The 21761-nt window shown below is 48.3% G+C and overlaps 1 protein-coding gene across 5 annotated transcripts in view; it reads right to left on the reverse strand.

Moving 5' to 3' along the window:
• The window catches only part of KCNN3 (potassium channel, calcium activated intermediate/small conductance subfamily N alpha, member 3), a 177343-nt gene that overhangs the window by 32361 nt on the left and 123221 nt on the right, over positions 1–21761 (reverse strand). The window contains exon 4 of one of the 5 annotated variants that reach the window (XM_011928232.1): positions 2075–2119. The exons of the other annotated variants lie outside the window; for them this stretch is intronic. Coding sequence (XP_011783622.1) covers positions 2075–2119 — 45 coding nt within the window. The remainder of the gene's footprint in view (positions 1–2074; positions 2120–21761) is intronic. 5 annotated transcript variants of the gene reach the window in all.

The raw sequence follows: 21761 nt of genomic DNA on the forward strand, positions 1-21761 counted from the left end.
TCTTGGGGATAATGAGGAAGCTTCGGTGAGAGGAGATCGCCTGGGCTTTAGTAGCAGGCGACCAGGGGGCTTCAGAGACCAGGGGTCAGATTTAGGAAGGCCTGGAATTCTGGGATAAGAAGCTCGGATTTTGCCTTAGAGGCCTTAGAAGAGATTCTGGGTTCTTGAGCACAGGAATGACAAGATGACACAGCTTGCTGGGAAGAGTGGTCTGTGGGTGGCGAGCAGGGTATTTGAAGAGACAGGACACAGAGGTGGGGTGGCCAGGCAAGAAACAGGTGTGCAAAGCTGAGACAGAGACGCAGGCCACAGCCTTTCTCACCCACCGGAGCCCGGCCCCAGCAGATCCCTGTGAGCACATCAGTGGTGGGCTCTCCAGCCTACTTGAGCCCTTGGCCAGCAACTGGGGACCCGGCGGGTGGCACGGCATTAGCCTTTTTGTGGCTGTCTGCACAAGGACATAGGTGTCTGGTACTTCTGGGGACATCTGAAGAAAAGATGCCCCCTCCCCAAAGCTCTGCTGATGAAATGGCCTTGCCTGCCCTCTCCATCTGCTACACTTGCTCCCCAGGGATGCTCTGTTACCACCCTGAGGGCCCCTGGCTGGCTGTATGTGGGGCTTGCCTTTGCTCCCTTGGCTATCTTTGAGTAGCACAGGCTGGTGGGTCCCAACTTGGATTCCCGGGATTGCGTCTATCTCTGACTGTGGCCCAGCGTAGCAGCCCCTCCCGGTTCTGCTGTGGCCTTCGACAAGCAGCTGCCTCCCTGCCTGCTCGCTCTGCCTGCTAGGCCTTCAGGTCAATGCAACCCCTCCCCTCCCAGCGGGCTGCTCTCCGGTTGGAGGGACGGCGGCAGACCCTGACCCTCAGACCCTGTGCTGAGGGAGTGGTGAAAAAATCAGACTAGCTTTTCTAAAGCAAGACTCAGTGACTGTGGGAGGGGATACAGAAGGGAGAAGACGTAAAGGCAGCTCCATGCCACAAGCCAGCAACACATAAATGTAGTAGAGTCACAGCCACGGTCCTCAGTTCTTCCAAAAAACATTTTCTGGAAGATAAGTCTTGGGTAAGGTCTGAGGAAACGTGGTTGAGGCAGTTTAGCAGTGAGGAGTTGAGCTGAGCCAGCAATCTTGGGCTGGGCTGGGCTTGCCTGGCTTGGAGCTCCAGCTCCAATGTTTAGTAGCTCCATGGCTGTGGGCAAGTGACGTACCCTCTCTGTCACTCAATTTCCTTATCTGCTGATGGGAGGATTAAGTAAAATAACCCACAAGCAATACCAGCACAGTGGCTGGCCCAAAGTAAGCGCTCACTAAATGTCGGCCATTATCGTTGCTGAGAGGGCACAGGTGTTATCAGTCTGAGAAACAATAGACAGAAAAATACAGGGGCATGGATTGAGGCATTGATGAAGATGTCTTGAAGTTTAGGCTGGAGAACTATTTGATACAGGTACAAAATAAATCAACTATAAGTTCTTAGACAAAGAAAGGACATGAGACACTTGGTATCTGAAAATTCTTCTACATGCAAGACTGACTACAGAGGTCAGGCCCCAGATAAGGAACGCTGCTAGAAGCTTTGCAGGTGTCCAGGGAGAAGCAATGGAGAGCCTTGAATACCTAACTATGAAGTTAGGGTTTAATCCGTAGCCCATGCTCTATCACATCATGGGTTTTGTTGTGCACACGGGTCTCCACAGTCCTCCTTTCCCTGCAAACCCTGAGGATTAAACTCGCGCTCCCTGGCTGTTTGACTGCCCTTAGGATCATGGAGCATCCTATTCATATGTAGGAGGATGCCAAGGTAAAGAGATTAGAGATCAAAGTGGAATTACATATAAATTATATTCTTGTGGGTTTCTTATTTCATTCACCATAATAAATTCCTGTGGGTGCTAACTGTGTGTGCTGAGCAGAGGAGATGAAGGTCTTGAGAGTGTCCTTCGTTGTTTGTCAGCCTTCAGAGATCGCTCCTCTGGTGGGGGCTACAGAAGATGCTGAGATGAATTGGACATGCACCCTGCTCTCCAGTGGCTTGGAGCATCGTCATGGAGATAAGACATGCATGTAACTCACCAAGCAGGAAGTGATGAGCCAGAAGGCTGGGCTGGTGATTCAGGACTGTGGGAGTAGAGAGGAGGGAGAAAAGGTTTCTAAACCTATTCACAATTTTAGAGCGGTTTACACATGTCACAAATTCACATACTAATCTCGTGCTATTTTTTGCAATAGAAAATTAGGGGGTGGGGGATAGCTCCATGTTTTTCTTTAAAGGCTGAGGAGGAAAAGATATAATTTTTCTTTGAGCTCAAGGGTAGTTATTACAGTTACTGATTTATCTTTCAGGGTGTGGACTATGGATTTTTTTTTCACTTCTTAACATGAAATAAATGAGAAATACAAACGACTATATGACTTGGCAAAGATGGTAGAGACGTATGTCTACTTTTGCTCCCTCAAATCCCTTACAGCTCAAAGTTGTTAGTCCCCTACTTTTAAAAATAAACAAGCAACCAGGAATCCCCAGACAGCCAGGAGTCTCTAACATTAAAGACACAGATCAAACCAGTCAATTAAACAAACAAAAAGAAGGAACTCTGGATCAAATACAGACCATTCACAGAGAGAACTCTTGAAAGAAAAACCCTACAATTAACGTAAGAGAGATAAAATAAGATACTAGACCCACGAGACAAGAATGGAATGTTGTATGAAAAAAGTCTTCCTAGAGGGGCTAGAAGATAAATCGAGGAAGTCTCCCAAAAAGCAGAAAAAGACAAAGATTGAAAATGAAAGAAAATATGCAGTTGGGCATTGTGGTGCGTGCCTGTATCCCCCAGCTGCTCGGAGGCTGAGGCTGGAGAATTGCTTGTGCCCGGGAGGTTGAGGCTGCAGTGAGCTATGATTGTGCCCCTGCACTCCAGCCTGGGGACAGAGCGAGACCCCCCACCATCTGTTAAAAGGAGAGAGAGGGAAAGAAAATATGAGAAAATCAGTGAATCAGTCTTCCAATTCAAATAGGAGGAGTTACAGAAAGAAACAACTGGGGGGAAAAGAAGGAGAGAAGTAATTATTTTAAAAATCATTCAAAAATAAAAATCCCCAGAACTTAAGGGCATGAGTTTCTAGAGCAAAGGCTCACTGTCCCCAGCACAGTGGATGAAAATAGATGCACACCAAGGCACATTATTGTGAAATTTCAGAACACCAGGGGAAAGGAGACAATCCCACAGAGCTTCAGGGGTTTTGAGGGAAGGTATAAGAGAGGCCAGATACGAAGAACCAGAAATTACAACAGCTTTGGACTTTTTGACAGCAGCACTGGAAGCTAGAAGGCCATGGAATAAAGCCTTCAAAATTCTGGAGGAAAATTATTTGCAAATCAAAATTCCAAACCAAAGACCAGAAATCTGAATCGGCCAAAGTATTAGTTCAGTCTGAGGGTGGAATGAAGACATTTTCAGATATGCAAAGTTGTCACGGGTTTGCCTCCCATGCACCCTCTCTCAGGAAGCCACAGGAGGTATGCTTCACCACAACAAAGCAGTATACCAAGGAGGAAGACAAGGGATAAAGGCAATGAGCTCAGGGTGATGGTACAGGGAGGTCCTTGTAGGACAGGTGCACACCAGGCACAGAGGACAACCCGTCCAGGCGGGAGCAGGACAAGAGGCTCTGGGAGACACTTCCAAGGAGATGAAATTGATAGAAAATCTAATGTGCCTGAACATCCTGAAGAGAGATTTAGACAACTGCCAGAGTTTGCACTTGATTTAATGACAAATACATAGAAAACTAAGCAAACGCACAAACATGATCATTAACAACTCCAGGAAAAATGAAAATTCCGCAGGAAGGGAAAAGTTATATTTTACTACAAGGTGGCTCAACTATGAATAGAGTCAAATTAGTGTTGACTGACTAATGTAAACACTGATTACTGCCTTAAGCAAAATTATGATATAATTATAAAAGGAGGATGAAGGGTGAGGAAGAGTTGGAGAGGAGGAAAGGGAGCTGAATTTTCATCTCTCAGAGTGGGAAGGGAATAGGTAATACCTAAACAAACCAAAGCATCAAAGGATAGCAATACACACAGATTACTCACAGACATGGCGGCAAATACTGAAACTAATTAGCAAAAGGAGGTAAAAGTAGCTGCCTCTGGAGAAGGGTCAATGGGAAGAGCTGGTGGAAGACAGCAAATACCACAGAAGGACTGACTCAACAGTGTAGGCACATGTAACTTTGATCATATCAACAGAAAACCAAACCAAAGAGAAAAAAACAAAACTACACGCAACATTAAATAACATCAAGAAACACGAAAAGAAAATAAGCACCATGAACTCACCATCCAACTCCAATCTGTGGAATGTACTTGTGTGTTCTCTCCATTCTCAGCGCCCCCCACCCCAGGATCATCATTACCCTGAATGTCATGTTTATCATTTCCTCGTTTTTCTCCATAGTGCTTCCACATAGGTAGGATTGCCTAAGCTATACGTAATTTCATTTGTCTTATTTCTGACCTTCATAAGGATGAAATCATACTACAAGAGTATGGTAGGAAGCTTCTAAAATGGCCTCGATATCCCCCCTCCTCTTGAGGTCTTCACACACTTTTGCAATCCTTTCCTTTTGAGTGTGGGCTGGACCCAGTAACTGGTTTCTAATACATAGAGTATGGCAGAAGTGATAGACTTTCATTTCTGAAGTTAGGTTATGGTAAGATCATGGCTTTTGTCTTGGGTGATCTCTCACTGGTTCTCTTTTGGATTGCTCTCCCTGGGAGAAGCCACTGGCCATATCAGGAGGCAATCCTGTGGAGTGCCACATGGCAAGGGACACAGCCTGCCAACCACCACATGAGTAGCTTAGAAGCAGGTGCTCTTTAAGTCAAGCCTTGAGGTGAGATGATAGCCCTGGCTGACAGCCTGACAATCTCATGAGAGACCTTGAGCCAGAGGTACCCATTTAAGCTGCACCTGAATTCCTGACCCACAGCAACTGTGAGACAGTAAATGTCTGTTGTTTTTAGCTGCTAAATTTTGGAGCAAGTTGTTATGCAGCAACAGATAACTAATACAGTGAACCCTTCTATAAATTGCTTCCTTTCTGTTCAGCATATATATTATACTGACATATGTGGCTATAGGGTATTTTTATTCCTGTATTGTATTTCATCATATGAATATGCCATGATTTATTTATTCATTCACCTATTGATGGACATTGGGATAGCTTACAGGTTTTTCCTCTAATCAGAAATACTGCTACAAACATTGTTTTTTATTGACTTATTATTATTATATTTTTAGAGACAGGGTCTTGCTCTGTTGCCCACGCTGGACTGCAGTGGCACAATCATAGCTCACGGTAGCCTCAAACTCTGGGGCTCAAGAGATTCTCCTGCCTTGACTTCCCGAAATGTTGGGATTACAGCTATGAGCCACCTCACCCAGCCCAAACATTCTTAATCATAGCTCCTGGTACACTGCATAAGAGTTTCTCTAGGACACATACCTAAGACTGGGTTTGCTGGTTTGTAGGATATGTACATATTTTACTTCATTAGAAAATGCCAAGTTGTTTCCTAAGATGCCAGTGCCAATTAGGCTTCCATCAGTGGTGGATAAGAATTCCTGTTGCTCTATATCCTCATTAATACTTGCCATGATCTGACTTTAGTCTTTGCCAAACTAGTGGGTGAATCGGGATCTCACTGAGACTTGACTTTACATTTCCATGATAAAAGCTTAAGTAGCCTTTCATATATTTCTTTTTTTTTTGTTGTTGTTGAGACGGAGTCTCGCTCTGTCGCCCAGGCTGGAGTGCAGTGGCCAGATCTCAGCTCACTGCAAGCTCCGCCTCCCGGGTTTACCCCATTCTCCTGCCTCAGCCTCCCAAGTAGCTGGGACTACAGGCGCCCGCCACCTCGCCCGGCTAGTTTTTTGTATTTTTAGTAGAGACGGGGTTTCACCGTGTTAGCCAGGATGGTCTCGATCTCCTGACCTCGTGATCCGCCCGTCTCGGCCTCCCAAAGTGCTGGGATTACAGGCTTGAGCCCCCGCGCCCGGCCGCCTTTCATATATTTCTTTGTCATTCATACTTTCTCTTCTGTGGCATGTCATTCATGACTTTTGTCCACTTTTCTATTGGCTTGTTTGTGTCTTGTTCTCATTCTAAAAGTTATTTATATATTCTAGATAACAAGAATTTCATCAGTCTGTGTGTTGTAAATATCTTCTTCCAGTGTGTGCCTTGCCTTTTTACTTTCTCTACAGTATTTTTGATGAATAGAAGTTTTAAATTTTACTGTAGGTGACTTTATCATCCTTTAATTTATAATTAGCAGTTATTTGGTTTTTGCAATAATGGTTCCCTCCCTGAGATTGTAACATTTTTACATGTTTTAAAATGTTGCCTTTCTAAGTCTTTAATTTGCCTGGAATTGATTTTGCATATGGTGCGAAGCAGGGATACAACTTCCTTTTTTTCACATGGGTAAGCAATTTTCTCAGTTTCACTTAATGTGCAGACCATCCTTTCCCCCACTAGCTTTCAATGCTTCCTCTGTCTCATGAATTATATGTGGAAGTGGTACTATTTCTTGGTTCTCTATTCTGTTCCATTGGTCTATTTGTCTAACCCTGAAGTTATATTACAGTATTCTCTGTAGCCTTTCCTTGGTACCTTCTCAGGGTCTAGCACATAATAGGTACTCACTAAAATGCCTGTGGGCTGAATAAGGCCTGCATGCTGCTTTTCCTGTCCCCCTACACAAGTGAGGCTTGCTTCAGTAATTCAGCGAATCATGTTAAAATGACTTCAGCTGTTCTTTTCGGCAGACTAAACCTTTGTCAAAGTGGCTGCCAAATTCCTTGAGCTTGGAGTCAGTTCTCACTATTAATAAGAACTCAGCTTCGTGACACTAGCTGTGATCTGTTACAGCACTAGGGTGACAGAAAAGAAGCCAAAGGGAAATGACTGCCTCTTCTTCCTTCTTCTCCAAAAGAGTTTGAATACTTTTTAAAAACCAGTTTTGTAAAAAATAAAATAAAATAAAATAAAATAAAAAGAATTCTTTTCACATGGATCTACATGATATGATGGCTCTAGCCATTTGTCCTGGGTCTGATTTGTTTGTTGGAAATTTGCAGGCATTGAACCAGACCCTCTGCAGAACTCCAAAGCAGCCAAATGGCTGCTTTGTCCTTGCCTTCCAGTCAATCTTCAGAGCCACACAGTCAGACCTGCCCACTGAGCTGTGAACCCTGTGCTTGAGAATTTCTCCAATGAAGAAGCCAACAACACATACCTGGCTTGGCCCCCTGGTGGCCTCTGACCCCCCACCGGTGCCTCTCTCCTCGGAACACTGCCCTCCTCTGGCATCTGCAGCGGCTCACTGGCCTGCTTTCCTCCCACTTCGACTGTGCCTTCTTGGCTTCCTGCTCTGACTGCCGCTTCAGCGGTGCTGTGCTCCAAGCTTGCCTTGCACACACGGCTCTCTTGCTCCTGTCACCCCTGCCCTGTCCTCCCTGGTATCTTCTAACTGGCCCTTCAGGGCCCATTTCAAATCCCATCCTGACCCACCCAGCCAACCAGAGCTCTTTGCCTGTGTCTCACACACCACGTGGCATCAGCAGTATCTGCCTTCTGCCGGCACACCAGCTTGCGGAGAGGTCGCCTGGCTGGCTGGGGTCATGGCTGAACTCACAGGTTCCAGGGCCAGAACACCTGTTTGAATCTGGGCTTTGCACCTTAATGTCTACATGAACTTATCCTCAGTCTTCCTACCTGTAAAAGAGGATAATACTTGTACCACCTCACAGAGAGTTACCGTGAGGGTTAAAGGAGCTGATATGTCTAAAATGATTAGAGCAGTGCCGGGCACATAGGTGCACTAAAAAAAAGTGCTATTTTCATCTTGTGTGTCTATGGTTAGCCTTGGCATAGCAGAAAGAACACAAGATCTGGAGCCCAGAGACTGCCTTTCATGCCAAATAGCTCTGTGACCTTCAGCAGATCACTCCACGGACTCAGGGCCTGCTGCTTCTTCGGGGAAGCAGGGTGTGATTATGCCGTCCTGCCTGCCTCACGAGGCTGCAGTGAGGAGTGAATGTGCACGGGCTCCATCAGCCTTCAGCGAGTGATACAGACAGAGGCGTGTCACGGCCTCTGCAGGAGCCTCCCACCTGGGGCTTCGTCCTAGTGACAAGGGCAGCCGCACGGATGTGGAGAAAGAACAGGCAGCAGATGCTGCTGTGTAGGAAAACAGAAACTCCTCCCAGCTTCTCCTTTTAATCGTCGCTGTTCTTCTGGGTGGCTGCAGCCCCTTCTCTTCATACGGTGACTTGCAGCTTAAACCCCTTACCTCCATCAAATTCTGTCACCTCTGCTTTCAAAATATCTCCAGAATCGGAGCGCCTGTCATCCCTGGTCTGTGGTCACCCTGGACCAGCCCCACCCTCTCACCTCGTCCAACCCCGCCCTCTCACCTGGGCCAGCCCCGCCCTCTCACCTCGTCCAACCCCGCCCTCTCACCTGGACCAACCCCGCCCTCTCACCTGGACCAGCCCCGCCCTCTCACCGCGTCCAATCCCGCCCTCTCACCTGGACCAGCCCCTCCCTCTCACCTGGACCAGCCCCGCCCTCTCACCTCGTCCAATCCCGCCCTCTCACCTGGACCAACCCCACCCTCTCACCTGGACCAGCCCCTCCCTCTCACCTGGACCACTGCAGTAGTTGCCTCACTGGCCTTCCTGCTTCTGCCTGGGCGACCCTTGCCCCAAGCTAGTCCCGTTAACAGCAGCCAGAGAGGCCCTCTAAAAAAAGTAAGACAAAAGTTCCTGTATCCCTCAGAAAAAAAGCCGAAGTCTCCTGGGGCCCCCAACCTGGGGGCCTCTCTGAGTCCATCTCACCTTCGCCCACTGGCCCTGCCACTTGGGGTTTCTGCAGCTCCTTCACCCAGCCAGCTTTACTCCTGCCTCAGAGTCCCTCACCTGCTGTTCTTTCCAGAGATGGCCCTGACTTACAATGGTGCCACTTTACAACAGTGCAAAAGCAATACACAGTCGGTGGAAAGTGTACCTCAAATTCTGAATGTTGATCTTTTCCCAGGGATCTGTGATGCAACTCTCCCTCCCGATGCTGGGCAGCTCGCAGTTAACCAGGTGATCACGGGTACTCTACAAGGTCCTCTACAGGGCACTGTGCTGCCGGGTGATTTTGCTCAGCGGCAGGCTGACATAAGCGTTCCCAGTACGTTTAAGGTAGGCTGGGCTAAGCTATGATGATGATCAGTAAGTTAGGTACATTCAGTGCATTTTCAACTTACGATATTTTCAACTTACTGCGGGTTTATTGTGAAGTAAGTCACGGGACATCTGTACTTAGAAGGCTCTTATCCCAGATAATTTCAGGCCTTTGCACAAATGTCAGCTTCTCAGTAAGGTGTTCCCTGCCCACTCTCTCTCCAAGTGCACTACTGCCCCACACCCACCAGGCCAGCTTTCACCGGGTCATTCTTCCCCACAGCACTTATCACCACCAGACATAATAGATATGTGGCCTATTTTTGTATTTATTGACTGTCAACCCCTATTAAAATATCAGGTTCACAGAGGAAGGGACTTTTTCTGTTTTGTTTACTGCTGTATCCCTAGTGCTCAATAAATATTTGTCCAGTGAATGAATGAATGGCCCCACTTCGTCTTTCTCACAAGCCAGTGGGACAAGATCAGCAGGATAAGAGCTGTTACCCGATTTTACAGTGAATCAATGCAAAGCTCCAGTGTGTAACTGACCTAACTAACTTCTCACAGCAATTAAGTGAAAAGACTGGGACTGAAACCTGTATTTTCTAGGCCGCTAAAAATGGCAGTTGCAGTGAGGTGGGCACAGGGTGGGGCATGGAGGCAGCACCTGTGCACCTGGGCAGGGACCATTCCAGCTTGGCAAAGTACCCGCTCAGCCACTGCCAGTAGGTGACGGCCGGGAGGCTGTGTGTGTGACTGGCATTCGAAGCTATTAGAAGCCTGAATTAGAAGCTATTATGAAAGGAAAGAGATTTTCATGGAGTCCTGGGTTTTATTCCCATTCCCAGCTCTGCCTTTGTCCAGGTCCCCAGTATAATCAACTTCTAATTATCAAGTACCCTCAGCATGCTAGGGCATGTGATTCCAGCTTTATGGAGAAAATGGGGTGAAATCACCATTTCTTAAGGGTATTATGAGCTCCTTTAGGAGCATTTCAGAAATGCTTGAGGTGTGTGAAAGAATCCCATTGAAATTCAAAGCAGCTGAGGAATAAATGGCTTAGGGTGACTTCAGGGCTATTACTGCTTGTGCCAGTGGGTGAATTCACATCAAGGCAAAAAAAGCACCAAAAAACAAAAAACAGTTCGTTCTTTTCTCAAAAACAATTTCCCTTATAAACATCTTAAAATATAAAATGAATGGCTTTGAAGACTCAGGGCTGATCACGAGACTATCAAACCACGTGCCCAGGACACCATATGCATATATAAAGTCACCTCTCCATCCACTTCACCTCTGTGTCCTATTTTTCAAGAATTGGCTTTGAATTTAGGAAAATAACGACATTTTCCTCTACCAGGTAATTCAAGTTAACAGCCCTGGATCTTTCCAAGGCAACTCTAAATCTAGTCTTTTATTTCCAGCGCTAAGAACTAACAGCATGGTGCAAGGCCTCCAGTTATTTTTAAAAGGAGAGAAAACCAGCACCACCAGAGCACAACGGCTCCAACAAACAAACGTGACTTGCCGCCAAACAACCACAGCTTGTTCTTGCTCTGTGAACACGAGGGTTTGGTTGGTGTGGCTTTTTTTCACTGAGGTGGTGGCATCTCTGTCTCCATTAGTGGTTTTCTGTAGAAGCTTCTGAGCAACTCTGGAAGTGGTGGGACAGCTGGCTGGTGTCACACAGCTGGATGCAACCTCCGTGGGCCTCGATGGGGAAGCTTCAACACCAGCACCGGCCAAGCTTTTCTTGGAGTGTGTTTCTCTTCTCTTGGGTCTCTTGGTCTTGCTCAACTTCTCCACCTTGCAAATGGATGCACCACTTGAGGGAAGCCAGCTGCCATTCCTTCCATAGTCCATTTTCTTCTTAGAGGGAAGCACTGTCAACCTCTTTGAATGGTTATTAAATTAAAAACCAGATGGCTCATCTGGCAAATCCTTCTGAGTCAGTTTCTCAATTTGCAATGTTTCCTTTCTTCTTATTAAAAAATATTTCCATGTTTCCTGATTTGTAAATGTTTAATAAAATGCATGAAAATAGAGAAAAACAATATGCTCGGAAGCAGCACTGTTCCCATGGGAAGCATGTCTTCCACGGTATTTGGAGGTGGCGTGGCAGAGAGGGCACCGGCAGACAGTCCAACAGATGGGGGTCTGGATCCCAGCCCTGCCACCTGTTAGCTGTGTGGCCTGGGGAAGGCGCTTACCTCTCTGTGTCTTGGGCTTCACTTCTGTAAAATGAAGCAGTAAAACTTTGTACGGGACCATGTGGATGATTACACGGATGAAGAATATAAAACTCTGCACAGTGCCTGGCACAAATTTTGGAACTTAGTAAATGAGTTCATTTGGTCGGCAATAGAAATGAGCCCCCTACTGTGTGCCTGGCTTGGTGCCTACTTGGGAACTTAAGAGTTCTAGAAAGGAGGCAGACACCAAAGAACACCAAGGCAAAAAAGGGCCGCATTACAATGGAGACAAGTGATGCCAAGTTGAGGCGGGGGGCCACTGCGCAGGGGACACAGAGCCATCTCAGAGGAGCAGGTATGGGCTGGGATGATAGTGCTGCGGGTGGAGCGGCAGGCTCAGGAGAAGGTTGAGGTGAGTTGGAGGGAGAAGCAGGGCGGGGAAGGAACTCTGAGCAACTTCTCAAAGTTGCCAGTGCTGGGGTTTAATAAGCAGAACCCTGTGAACTCACGGGCACAGTTGGCCTGCACCATTACCCTCACCCCAAACCCCTCCGTCTTCATCCTCCTCCTCTATTTTTCCTGCCTTTGCCCCTCTCTGTTCCTTCTTCTTCTCTCTCATGCTTTTCTTTTTTTCTCCTTTGAAGCACTGTCTCCACCTCCTTCTCATCTCTCCTCTGGTTTTCCCTTTCACTCATTCAGTCTCTCTCCCACCCTCCCCTGTGAGGACCCACAGAGGAAGCTCTGCCCTAGAGGGAAAGGGTCTCTGCCTCCAAGGAGCTGGCCATCCCTTGGGGACACCAGTCTTTGTTTGCTTCAGTTTGATTTTGCTTATTCAGCAAACTTGCATTTTGCACCCACTGGGTGGCCAGATACAGAAGGCATCAAATGTCGCCAGGCAGAATCCTGTGCTGTGAAGTGGGGAGGGTAACATCTGGAGTAGGTGCATGGGTCCCCCCAACGTGGGACATCTCTGGAGGGAGGTAAACTAAGCTCAACTGATCCCCAACTTTGCTCATTACCTGCCGTCTCCCTGCTGCCCAGGTCCCCTGCAACCCGGGCCCTCTTCATCCTGCACCTTCTATTTGTGGGCAGTCCCACCAGCTATCCATCCAGCCACACTAGGACACCAGGCACTGTTCCTGAGCTTCCACCCCATCACTCCACATCCAGTGAATCAGTCCAGTGGGGGCTGGCTCCTCCAGCTCTCTCAAAACTGCCCTTGCTCTCCATCCCAGCCACTACTGTCCCGGGGGGTGGGGGAAGAGCATCCTGTCACAGCTCTGTTACTATAGCAGTCTCCCCAACTGGTGTCCCATCTTCCCCTCAAATCCCCCTTCCACACTGCAGCCAGGGAAATCGTTTCGAAATTCCAGACCCTCCCCTGCTCCCAATCTACCAGTGGCTCCCCCTGGCCTAGGTGTGGGAAGAGAAGAGAGGGCGTTCTCAGCCTCTGCGCAGCGACACACTGGGGTAGACAAAAAATCTCTCTGGGCCTAATAGTAGTTGAAGGATTGACATTTGTGAACGATTTGTTTTTTTGTTATGGCAGTTTCAAGGCTATCCTGTGATAATACCACTCTCGCTGTCTTGTACTCTGATTTGCTTTCTTCAGTGGAAAGGAAGGGCCGGGACTCCAGCTAGCCTGATGAAAATGATTTATAACCTGGGGCACACCCACAGCAGAAGTCGGGTGTCTGAATACCATCTCTCCTGCGTCGCTGGAAACAAAGAAACAAGTACATAAATAAGGTTGGAAACTGTTGGCTGATAAAGGAGTTATTCCAAAATCCTTAGGCTGGTGAAAAAGCCCCCTGCCTGCTCCTGTAGCCTTGGGTGCACTGCGGCATCTTATGACACCCAGGCAAGCAACTGCTTATTCTCTCCTGCAATCCATGCTCCCTCACCTCTGAGCTTCGCTCATGCTGGCCCCTCTGCCTGGAGGCCCCTTAGGCCTAGGAAATCACCTCCTCCAGAAAGCCGTCCTGGATCAAGTGCCCTCCGTGGAGCCCCTTTTTCCCCATTCTCCCTTACTTCTCACCATGGGCTCTTGGCCATCTCCACCCCCAGCACCAGCTTCCATTGGTCAGTTGGTTTGTCAGTCAGCAGGTGCTGAGAAAGCTGGTCAGAACTACTGAAGGAAGCTGTGAATGAATAAGAACTTAGGGGAAAGTGACATTTAAACCTGGTCTCATCTCACTCCCTGCTGCGGGCCTCTGCTTTCTGTTTAAAGCCATACTGGGTCTCTGCTTTCTCTCACAGTTGCTGTCTGTCTGTGGTTTTCATTCAGCTCCACCCGCCCGGGGCCCTCAGTCTGCCGCCCTGCCTGCAAGCTTTCTCTCTCCTGGTTGAGCCTTTCCCGACATCTGCCATCAGTCACAGAGCATAACTCGGAAGCAAAGGGGCTTCACAGCTCTTCGTTTTTTATATACAGAGAGAAGAACAACAGTAGTTGGGATTCTTGCAAAATACTTCCTCAAAGATCTTAGAGATGATCTACTTCTCACTCATTTTATTTCTGGGGCTATCTCTGTGAGGTAGGTAGGACTCGATGCTCATCTTATTTGAAGAGATAACAATAGTCCCTATCATTTCTCAAGTGCCAATCACGTGCCATGTGGGCCAAAGCTTTACGTGCATTACTTAATGTAATCCTCAAAAAATAAGACTCATAACTGTCACTTTCCATTTTATTGAGTTGGAAAATTAGACCAGGTGCAATGGCTCATGCCTGTAATCCAAGCACTTTGGGAGGCTGAGACAGAAGGATCCCTTGAGCCCAGGAGTTCAAGACCAGACTGGGCAACAAGTGAGATGATGTCTCTACAAAAAATGAATAAAATTAGCAGGGCACAGTGGTATGTGCCTATAGTCCCAGCTTCTCTGGAGGTTAAGTTGGGAGGATCACTTGATTAATTACTAGATTAGGAAACTTGCACAAAATAAAACATCAATTGAGTGGCAGGGCCCGAGTGCGTGCTTGGACTTGCCTGCATCCACAGCCCTGTCTTTGACCATGTTACACCTTGGAGGAAGTGGAGGCCTAAAAAGGGAGGGAAGATGAGTGGAGAGACTGCTGGGGATTCTCACTTTCTCAGGTATCTGATCCTGGATCTGTGTTATAATGAGCCATGCTTCCCAGGACAGTAAGACAGAGCCAGGGCTGCCCTGTTCAGCAGCATAGGTTGTGCACTGTGCAACTCCCAGGAGTGCCAGTCACGAAGACTTCGATGTGAATGGCACCCCCTGGAGGGAAGTGCTGCATAGGCAGTGCTCCTGGCAAGAGCCCTAAAGAAAAGAAGGGTGTCTTGCTCTTCTCAGCTATGCTTTCCAAAGATAATTAAAGGCAGGCAGCTCCCTAGGCAAGCAAATGTTGTGGAAGGCACACAAAGCTGCAGCCTCACCTGGGCAGGGTTAGTGTGGGAAGGAGGTGGGAATCACCCTGTGACCAAGAACAAAGAGGAACAGCACAGGAAAAGTACCCTGGGAAGGAATTTTCTTGTTTTTGTTTCCCAGAGCAGTGGGGTTCCCAGGGTGGGACGTGGGAGCTCTGGTTGGGCGTCTTTCCCTGCCACAGATAAGACAGGGTGCCAAGGAGGAGCCTGGGACATCAGGGCGAGTGGGAAGAATTCTGACTCAGCAGAGGTTGCAAAGTAGCCCCCAGGGAATCAGAGAGAGAGGAAGATAGAGAAAGAGAGAGAGAAACAGGGATGGAGACAGAGACAGAGGCTGGCGGGAGAGGAGTCTGAGGGCAAGGGCACCTGGGTGAGGGTCTGGCCTGAACATGAGGGGCCTGAGGATGGGTATATGCACAATAATGCCCTGATCTGGGAGCCCCATGGACATGGGGCTTGGGGAGACTGCGGGATGCTCCTGGACCATAAGCAGCCTGCCCAGAGAGTGCAGCTGCCCCTGACCTCTCGCCTCTTTCCACAGGCCTGGGCTACCCAGAAAGGCACATTTCCCTGCTTTCTGGTAGGGAGCTCTGGCCAAGTGAAGCATGACAAAGTCTAGGATGGGAGTAGTTTCTCAGGGGCTGGTCCGGGCCCACCTGCCCCACAGCCAAGTCACCTGAGCCTTGGTTTACATGATTAACTGAAAATTCTGGTACACATCAGAAATAAGCTAATTCTGAAGCTCAACACTATATGGAAAAAGGAATGGAGACAGCCAGTCACACACACAACTCTTCCCTCAAAAGGGCCTTTCTTGCTGGAGAAACTTTTAAAGACTCGAAGCTGGTGCACCCCAAGCTCTGGAGAGCAGCGGTTGGAAGGGAAGGCTCCAGGCCTGGTGCTCAGGCCAAGGGCCTCCTGCACCCCTCCTCACCCATCTCCTCAGCCCCAGGAGGAGAATGAAAGAGATGTGAAGAGACAGACTGCCTTCAACAATCCTTCTCTCTGCCTCTTGAACTGAGAGATTCTTACTTGAGGAAAGGACGGAGCAGGATAAAGAGATGACCTGTCTGGAGATGCCTTCTCCTCTGTGGGGTCTGAAGGGAATAGAGCAAAACCCCCTTCGCATCAACCCTCAAAGCTCTGGGCCTCCCTCTCCTCATCTGGGAAGGGTGGGGGGCTGGGTCCACGTGCATTAGGGCCCCTTCCAGCTCCAATGAGCCGCAATTCTCAGAGAACGTTTTCTTACCCATTTCCCACACAAGATAGAGAGCTGGTTAGGTAGGGGAGTGGGCAGCTGCAGCCCTCATCAAGGATGAGGGTCTTAAGAGACCATCTTTGAAGACACAGATGCCCAGGAGGCTTGCCCTAAATCAGCCTGATGGTGACAAGTGTCGTGGCTGTGCTCTGGGTCTCTGCACACAGTGGGATTCTCCCGGGGAGCATCAGCTCAGAGGCCCAGGACCCTCTCAGCTTCTGGGCTTTCCTGGGGCGGTGCCAGCAGCCCTGGACACGTGGCCGAAGACCTGGGCAGCAGGGGCCTGCCTGCTGGGTCAGCTTTGCCATCAGAGTCACTGAGTCTTGGGGCTCCCTCTAGCCCAGTTCACAATCTTCTCAGATATGCAAATGGAGGCCAGAAAGCAGAGGACTGGGCATCTGGTGTACTTCTCACCACACGCTGCCTCTTTCCAGCCATGGGGCATCAGATCTGTGAGCTCGGCAGAGTCCAGTCCCAGGAGAGAGACCCTTGGCTGGGAGCTTAGACCCACCCAACTCGCCACGTAACTCTGGGCAAGTTGCTTCTCTTCTTTGGGTCTTGGTTTCCTCACGTGTACAACGTGAGGATTTGGCTAAAGAAGCTCTAGAGCTTCCTCCAGCTCTAAGTCAGGGTTTTTTTTTTTGGATCACACTCTGTCCCCCTTCTCTCTCCCACTCCCATCCTCGGGAGAACTAGCAGCTGGGCTAACTGCGGAGGCAAAAGCCAGGTGTCTTTCCAGACAGGAGGCCCGTGGCATCCCGTGCGTACAAGATAAAGCAAGAGTCAGCACCAGTGGAAACCACCTAGCAGCCTTCACCCAGGCTGGCCACGCCTCAGGGAGCTGTGGCAGGTGCCTTTCAAGTTACACAGAACTTCTGATGGCTCCTAACCCAAGGCTTTTCATCACTGGACCTTTTCACAGGACCTGGGATACCTGAAATGGGGCAGGAGAGGGCGACCGGTGCCAAGGCTATTATAAAAGAGTAAGAATGGCAACACTCAGAGTCACCATGGACTGTATGCCTGTCTGTCCCCCTCCCCTAACTCCTCCCCATGACCCCCGAGAAGCTCCCAGAGACTCCTTCGTCCACCGCATCCACAGCCTGGCTCTGTTTTAGGGGAAGCAGCCACCACCGAAGATGCTTGTTACACGTTGCCAGGCAACAAAAATGCTGCCTGAAAACTACAACCCACCTCTGACTCTTCATAGGACTGGAAACTGGCAGATGAGAGGAGCCTGCCAGGGAACAAAGGAGAAGCATCGAGAGGGAAACGATGGAGTTGAGCAACCACAGAAGGCAAAATGAAAGAGCCCAGACAGTTGTGTAAAGTGCCAGAAAGCAAACAGATGGGGAGGAAAAACTGACTCACTGAAATTAGGGAGACAGACAGAGAGAGGAGGCATGGAGGAAAGTCCTCCCGGTGTTAAGTCCTCGAAAGGCCTCCTTTATTTTTTTTCCTTTTGGCCAAATCTGTCATGACTAGAGACGAGGCTGTTGATAAGGAAGATGATGATAGCAACGACGATGATGATTCCTTAGGTGAACGCTGGTCTACTGCTGACTTCTACTTTTACCCGATGGGTGATTTTTATTAGATACCCCTCAAGCAATGGCACAATTCTCTGCAGACTTCAGAAAACATAATTATCTTCTAAAACGAAGATCTACACTGCCATTAGCACCATCAGCTCACCCAAACATAGAGCCATCGGCTTGTTAGCTGAAGTGACCTTGGGCTCTGGCATCTTCAAGCACTGAGCAGATGAAGGAAGGAAGGAGTGATGTTCAGGCTGGACAGTCATGCCCAGCTGGCAAGGGGACCTCAGAGAATGGGAGCGCTCCAGGTGGAGGACTCTCCTGGCAGCAGCCCTGGGCCAGCGGTGAGACCCTGGCTCACTTACCTCCCAAAGCCTCTATTTCCTAATATCTAAAATGGGAAAATTGCTCCTGCCCTGCTTAATTCACAGAGTGCTGGGCCACAGAGGAGAACCTGTGTAGAGTGAATGGCCATGAACAAAGATGGTGCTCCTTATTTATTAAAAAAACAATTCCTAGCCTCCTACAGAGGCTGAGCACTGTAGCAGAAGCAGATATTATCATACAGCTGTGCCCTCTGCTGGGGGTGAGGCAATAAAGCAACCCCACACCATGGTGGGGGAGTTACCCCACTGCTCTTGGCCTCAGTTTTTCCATCAGGGAAATGGAGATAACACCACAAAGCATTCCTGTGAGGATGCTGCAAGTCAGAAGTTTCTCCTCCCTCGGCCTGTGGCCACCCTTGACTAGGCTCCAAGCACCCGGCTCAGACTCACCTTCCTCCAATTCTGCATCATGTGGCCTCAGGGACAGGCCGGGCACCTCAGGAATCTATCGTCTAATTTCTGAAATAATGAAAAGCCTCCAGACACATTTACTCTCTAAATAAAATCCACAGTTTAAGTTATAAACAAGACAAGACAATTTAAGAATACTGGTAACTAAGTGTTAAGCTTGACAAAATAATTATGAAGCTACTACCCAGTTAACTATATTCACATCTACTTAACTCAGAAAGTTTGACAACATAGATGTTTGCTTTATTAAGTTTGTTTTATGTATATATGTATATATGTATGTATATTTTTTTTTTTTAGACAAGAGTCTCGCTCTGTCGCCCAGGCTGGAGTGCAGCAGCACAATCTTGGCTCACTGCAAGCTCCACCTCCCGGGTTCATGCCATTCTCCTGCCTCAGCCTCCGGAGTAGCTGGGACTACAGGCGCCCACCACCACGCCCGACTAATTTTTTTTGTATTTTTAGTAGAGACGGGATTTCACCATGTTAGTCAGGATGGTCTCAATCTCCACCCATCTTGGCCTCCCAGAGTGCTGGGATTAGCGGCGTGAGCTACCGCGCCCGGCCAAGTTTGTTATATATTTTCTCCAAAAAAGTCTAGCCAGTCACCAGACCCCACCCCACCCCTCGAAAACAGACATTGTGGCATTCAAGGACAATGGGCCACTTCTGCCTGTACTTGCTAATAGGCAGTGGCTTCCCACTAAAAACCGCTGTTTTTCTAGAATACCAATCACAATTCCTTTCCTAGGTACCAAACAGCACGACCTCAAAGAAATTCGAAAATGACCGCACAGCCCAAACTGAAAGAAAAACTTTGCATCTTACGTTCTTTCTCCTTTTGTCCCAACACAGCCTCACTCCGTAACACACCTCCCCAGGGGAACACATACCCCAAGAGCCCTGCCACAGGTGATCAGGGTCCCAAAGGCCCAGGCCGCCTCCACTGCCCTGCAAGTCAGGGTCAGGGCAGATCATCAGCCTCCTTGTGTCACCACATCCTCATTCATGAAATGGGGACTGTACGTTCCCTGTCCTGCCTGCTCACTTCATAGGGTCGTGCTGAGAAACAGAAGAGGATGTCCTGTGTTTTATGTTTCCCCCAGCTGTTCAGGTCTCCTCTTGTTTGAGCTTCATAATCCCCTGGGAAGTAGGTAGACCAGGCTTACCTCCAACCTACAGATCCCAAGAAAGAGGCCCAGGAAAGGAAAGGGCTCAGGGTTTATTAGGAACCAGCCACAGTCACAGGTGCTTATTTAATAGAGGGCAGGTGACTTGCCCAGGATCGCACAGCTGGTCCATTGTTAAGCCAGGCTATGAGCGCACATTTCTGACTCCAGGTGCCATGTGCTGCCCCTTCTGTGAGCAATGAAACCTCACATGTAGGAGTGCAAAGTAGCATTATTACCATTGCTGCTGACGACTAAAATTGAACCAAACTGGCTTTATCATGCGTTGACTGGAAGTACATGATGAAGGACCTTGGTCACTAAATTTAAAAATATGGACTTAATCTTCTAGAGGGAGCAATTGAAGGTTTTTGAGGGGCAACAGTAGGAAGGGTAACTGGAAGCCAGAAAAGCTACTTCTGTAAACTGGTGTAAGATGACAGGGATCTGTGTCAGGGAGGTAGCAGGAATGACTTTGAGCGACATCGCAGAATAAGAACCATAGAGCTTGGTGCCTAAATAGAGGGCTGGAAATGGGACTGGGCATGGGCACAAGCATGGGGGAATGATTTGAGCCTAAGAGATGGGTGTAGCCCAACAGCGCTTCTCCTCTTCTTCATGAGTAAGAGCGCCCAGGAATGAGCAAAGATTACCAATAATAAAGACTACGTTTTCCAGCCATGTGAATGACCAATGGGTGTAAATAAAAGTGACATGTGTTACTTCCAGGAAATGTCCTTAACAAGAAAGAAACGACCTTATTTTGTCCATTTCTCTTTCCTGCTGGCTAAAAGGTAGGTGGGATGGCTGGAGCTCCAGCAGCTTTCTTGAAGTATGAGAAAGAAGCCATGTACCAAGGATGTCAGGGCAACAAGGGAGAAGGAGCCTGGGTCCCTGATGATGCCAGAGAGCAGCATACCTGCTATAGACACCTTTCCAGACTTCTTTGGCATCAGAGACAACTTCTATTTTGTTTAAGCTATTATCGTTTTGGGTTTCCCAACCCTTGCAGCCTAAAATGAACACTAACAGATAAAGTTCCTGAGAAAAAGAAGATACAAACAGAGAAGCAGAGAGAGAATTTAGAGGCAACATGATGAGTTTGATCACAGATTTGATGCGTGGGACATCAGTACATGCGAAGATGTATATGAAACTTGGCCTGGTGCAGGGATGTATTCAAGAACTCTACACTGTCACCACCGCCCTTCCAAGTCATTTTTTTCTCTTGCCTGGCCTGCTACAGTAGCCTCTTTGGTCCTCCTAGTAGTTTTCTTGCCACCTCCAATTTACTCACAAAGATGCCAAAGTTTAGAATGAACCATATTGCATTACTCTCCTATTTAAAACCCTTCAAAGGCACCAGGCATGGTGGCTCACACCTGTAATCCTACCTACTTGGGAACCTGAGGTGGGAGGATTGCTTGAGGCTGGGAGTTTAAGATCAGCCTGGGCAACATAGAGAGACTCTGTCACCAAAAATTTTTTTTATTTAGCCAGCCATGGTGGCTTATGCCTGTCCCAGCTACTCAGGGGACTGAAGTGGGAGGACTGCTTGAGACCAGGAGTTAAAGGCTGCAGTGAGCTGTGATCATGCTATTGCTTTCCAGCCTGGGTGACAAAGTGAGATAGAAGAAAGAAAAGAAAAGAAAAGAGGGAGGGAGGGAAAGAAAGAAAGAATGAAAGAAAGAAAGAAAGAAAGAGAAGGGAGAAGAAGAGGAGGAGGAGGAGGACGAAGAAGAAGAAGAAGAAGAAGAAGGAGGAGGAGGAGGAGGAGGAGAAGGAGAAGGAGGAGAAGGAGGAGAAGGAGAAGGAGGAGGAGAAGTAGAAGGAGAAGGAGAAAAAGAAGAAGAAGAAGGGGAAGGGGAGGAAGAAGAAGAAGAAGAAGAAGCAGAAGCAGAAGAAGAAGAAGAAGAAAAAGAAGGGGGATGAAGGGAAGAAGAAGAAGAGGTGGGGGAGGGGAGGAGGAAGAGGAAGGGAAGGGGAGGTGGAGGAGGAGGAGGAAGGGAAGGGGAGGTGGAGGAGGAGGAGGAAGAGAAGAAGGTGAAGGCAAGAAGAAGATGATGAAAAAGAACAAGAAGGAGGAGGAGGAAAGAAGGAAGAAGGAAGAAGAGGAAGAGGAGGAGGAAGAAGAAGAAGAAGAGGAAGAAACAAGTA

This window comes from Colobus angolensis, unplaced genomic scaffold (assembly GCF_000951035.1).
Source record: "Colobus angolensis palliatus isolate OR3802 unplaced genomic scaffold, Cang.pa_1.0 Scaffold77, whole genome shotgun sequence".
NCBI lineage: Eukaryota > Metazoa > Chordata > Mammalia > Primates > Cercopithecidae > Colobus > Colobus angolensis.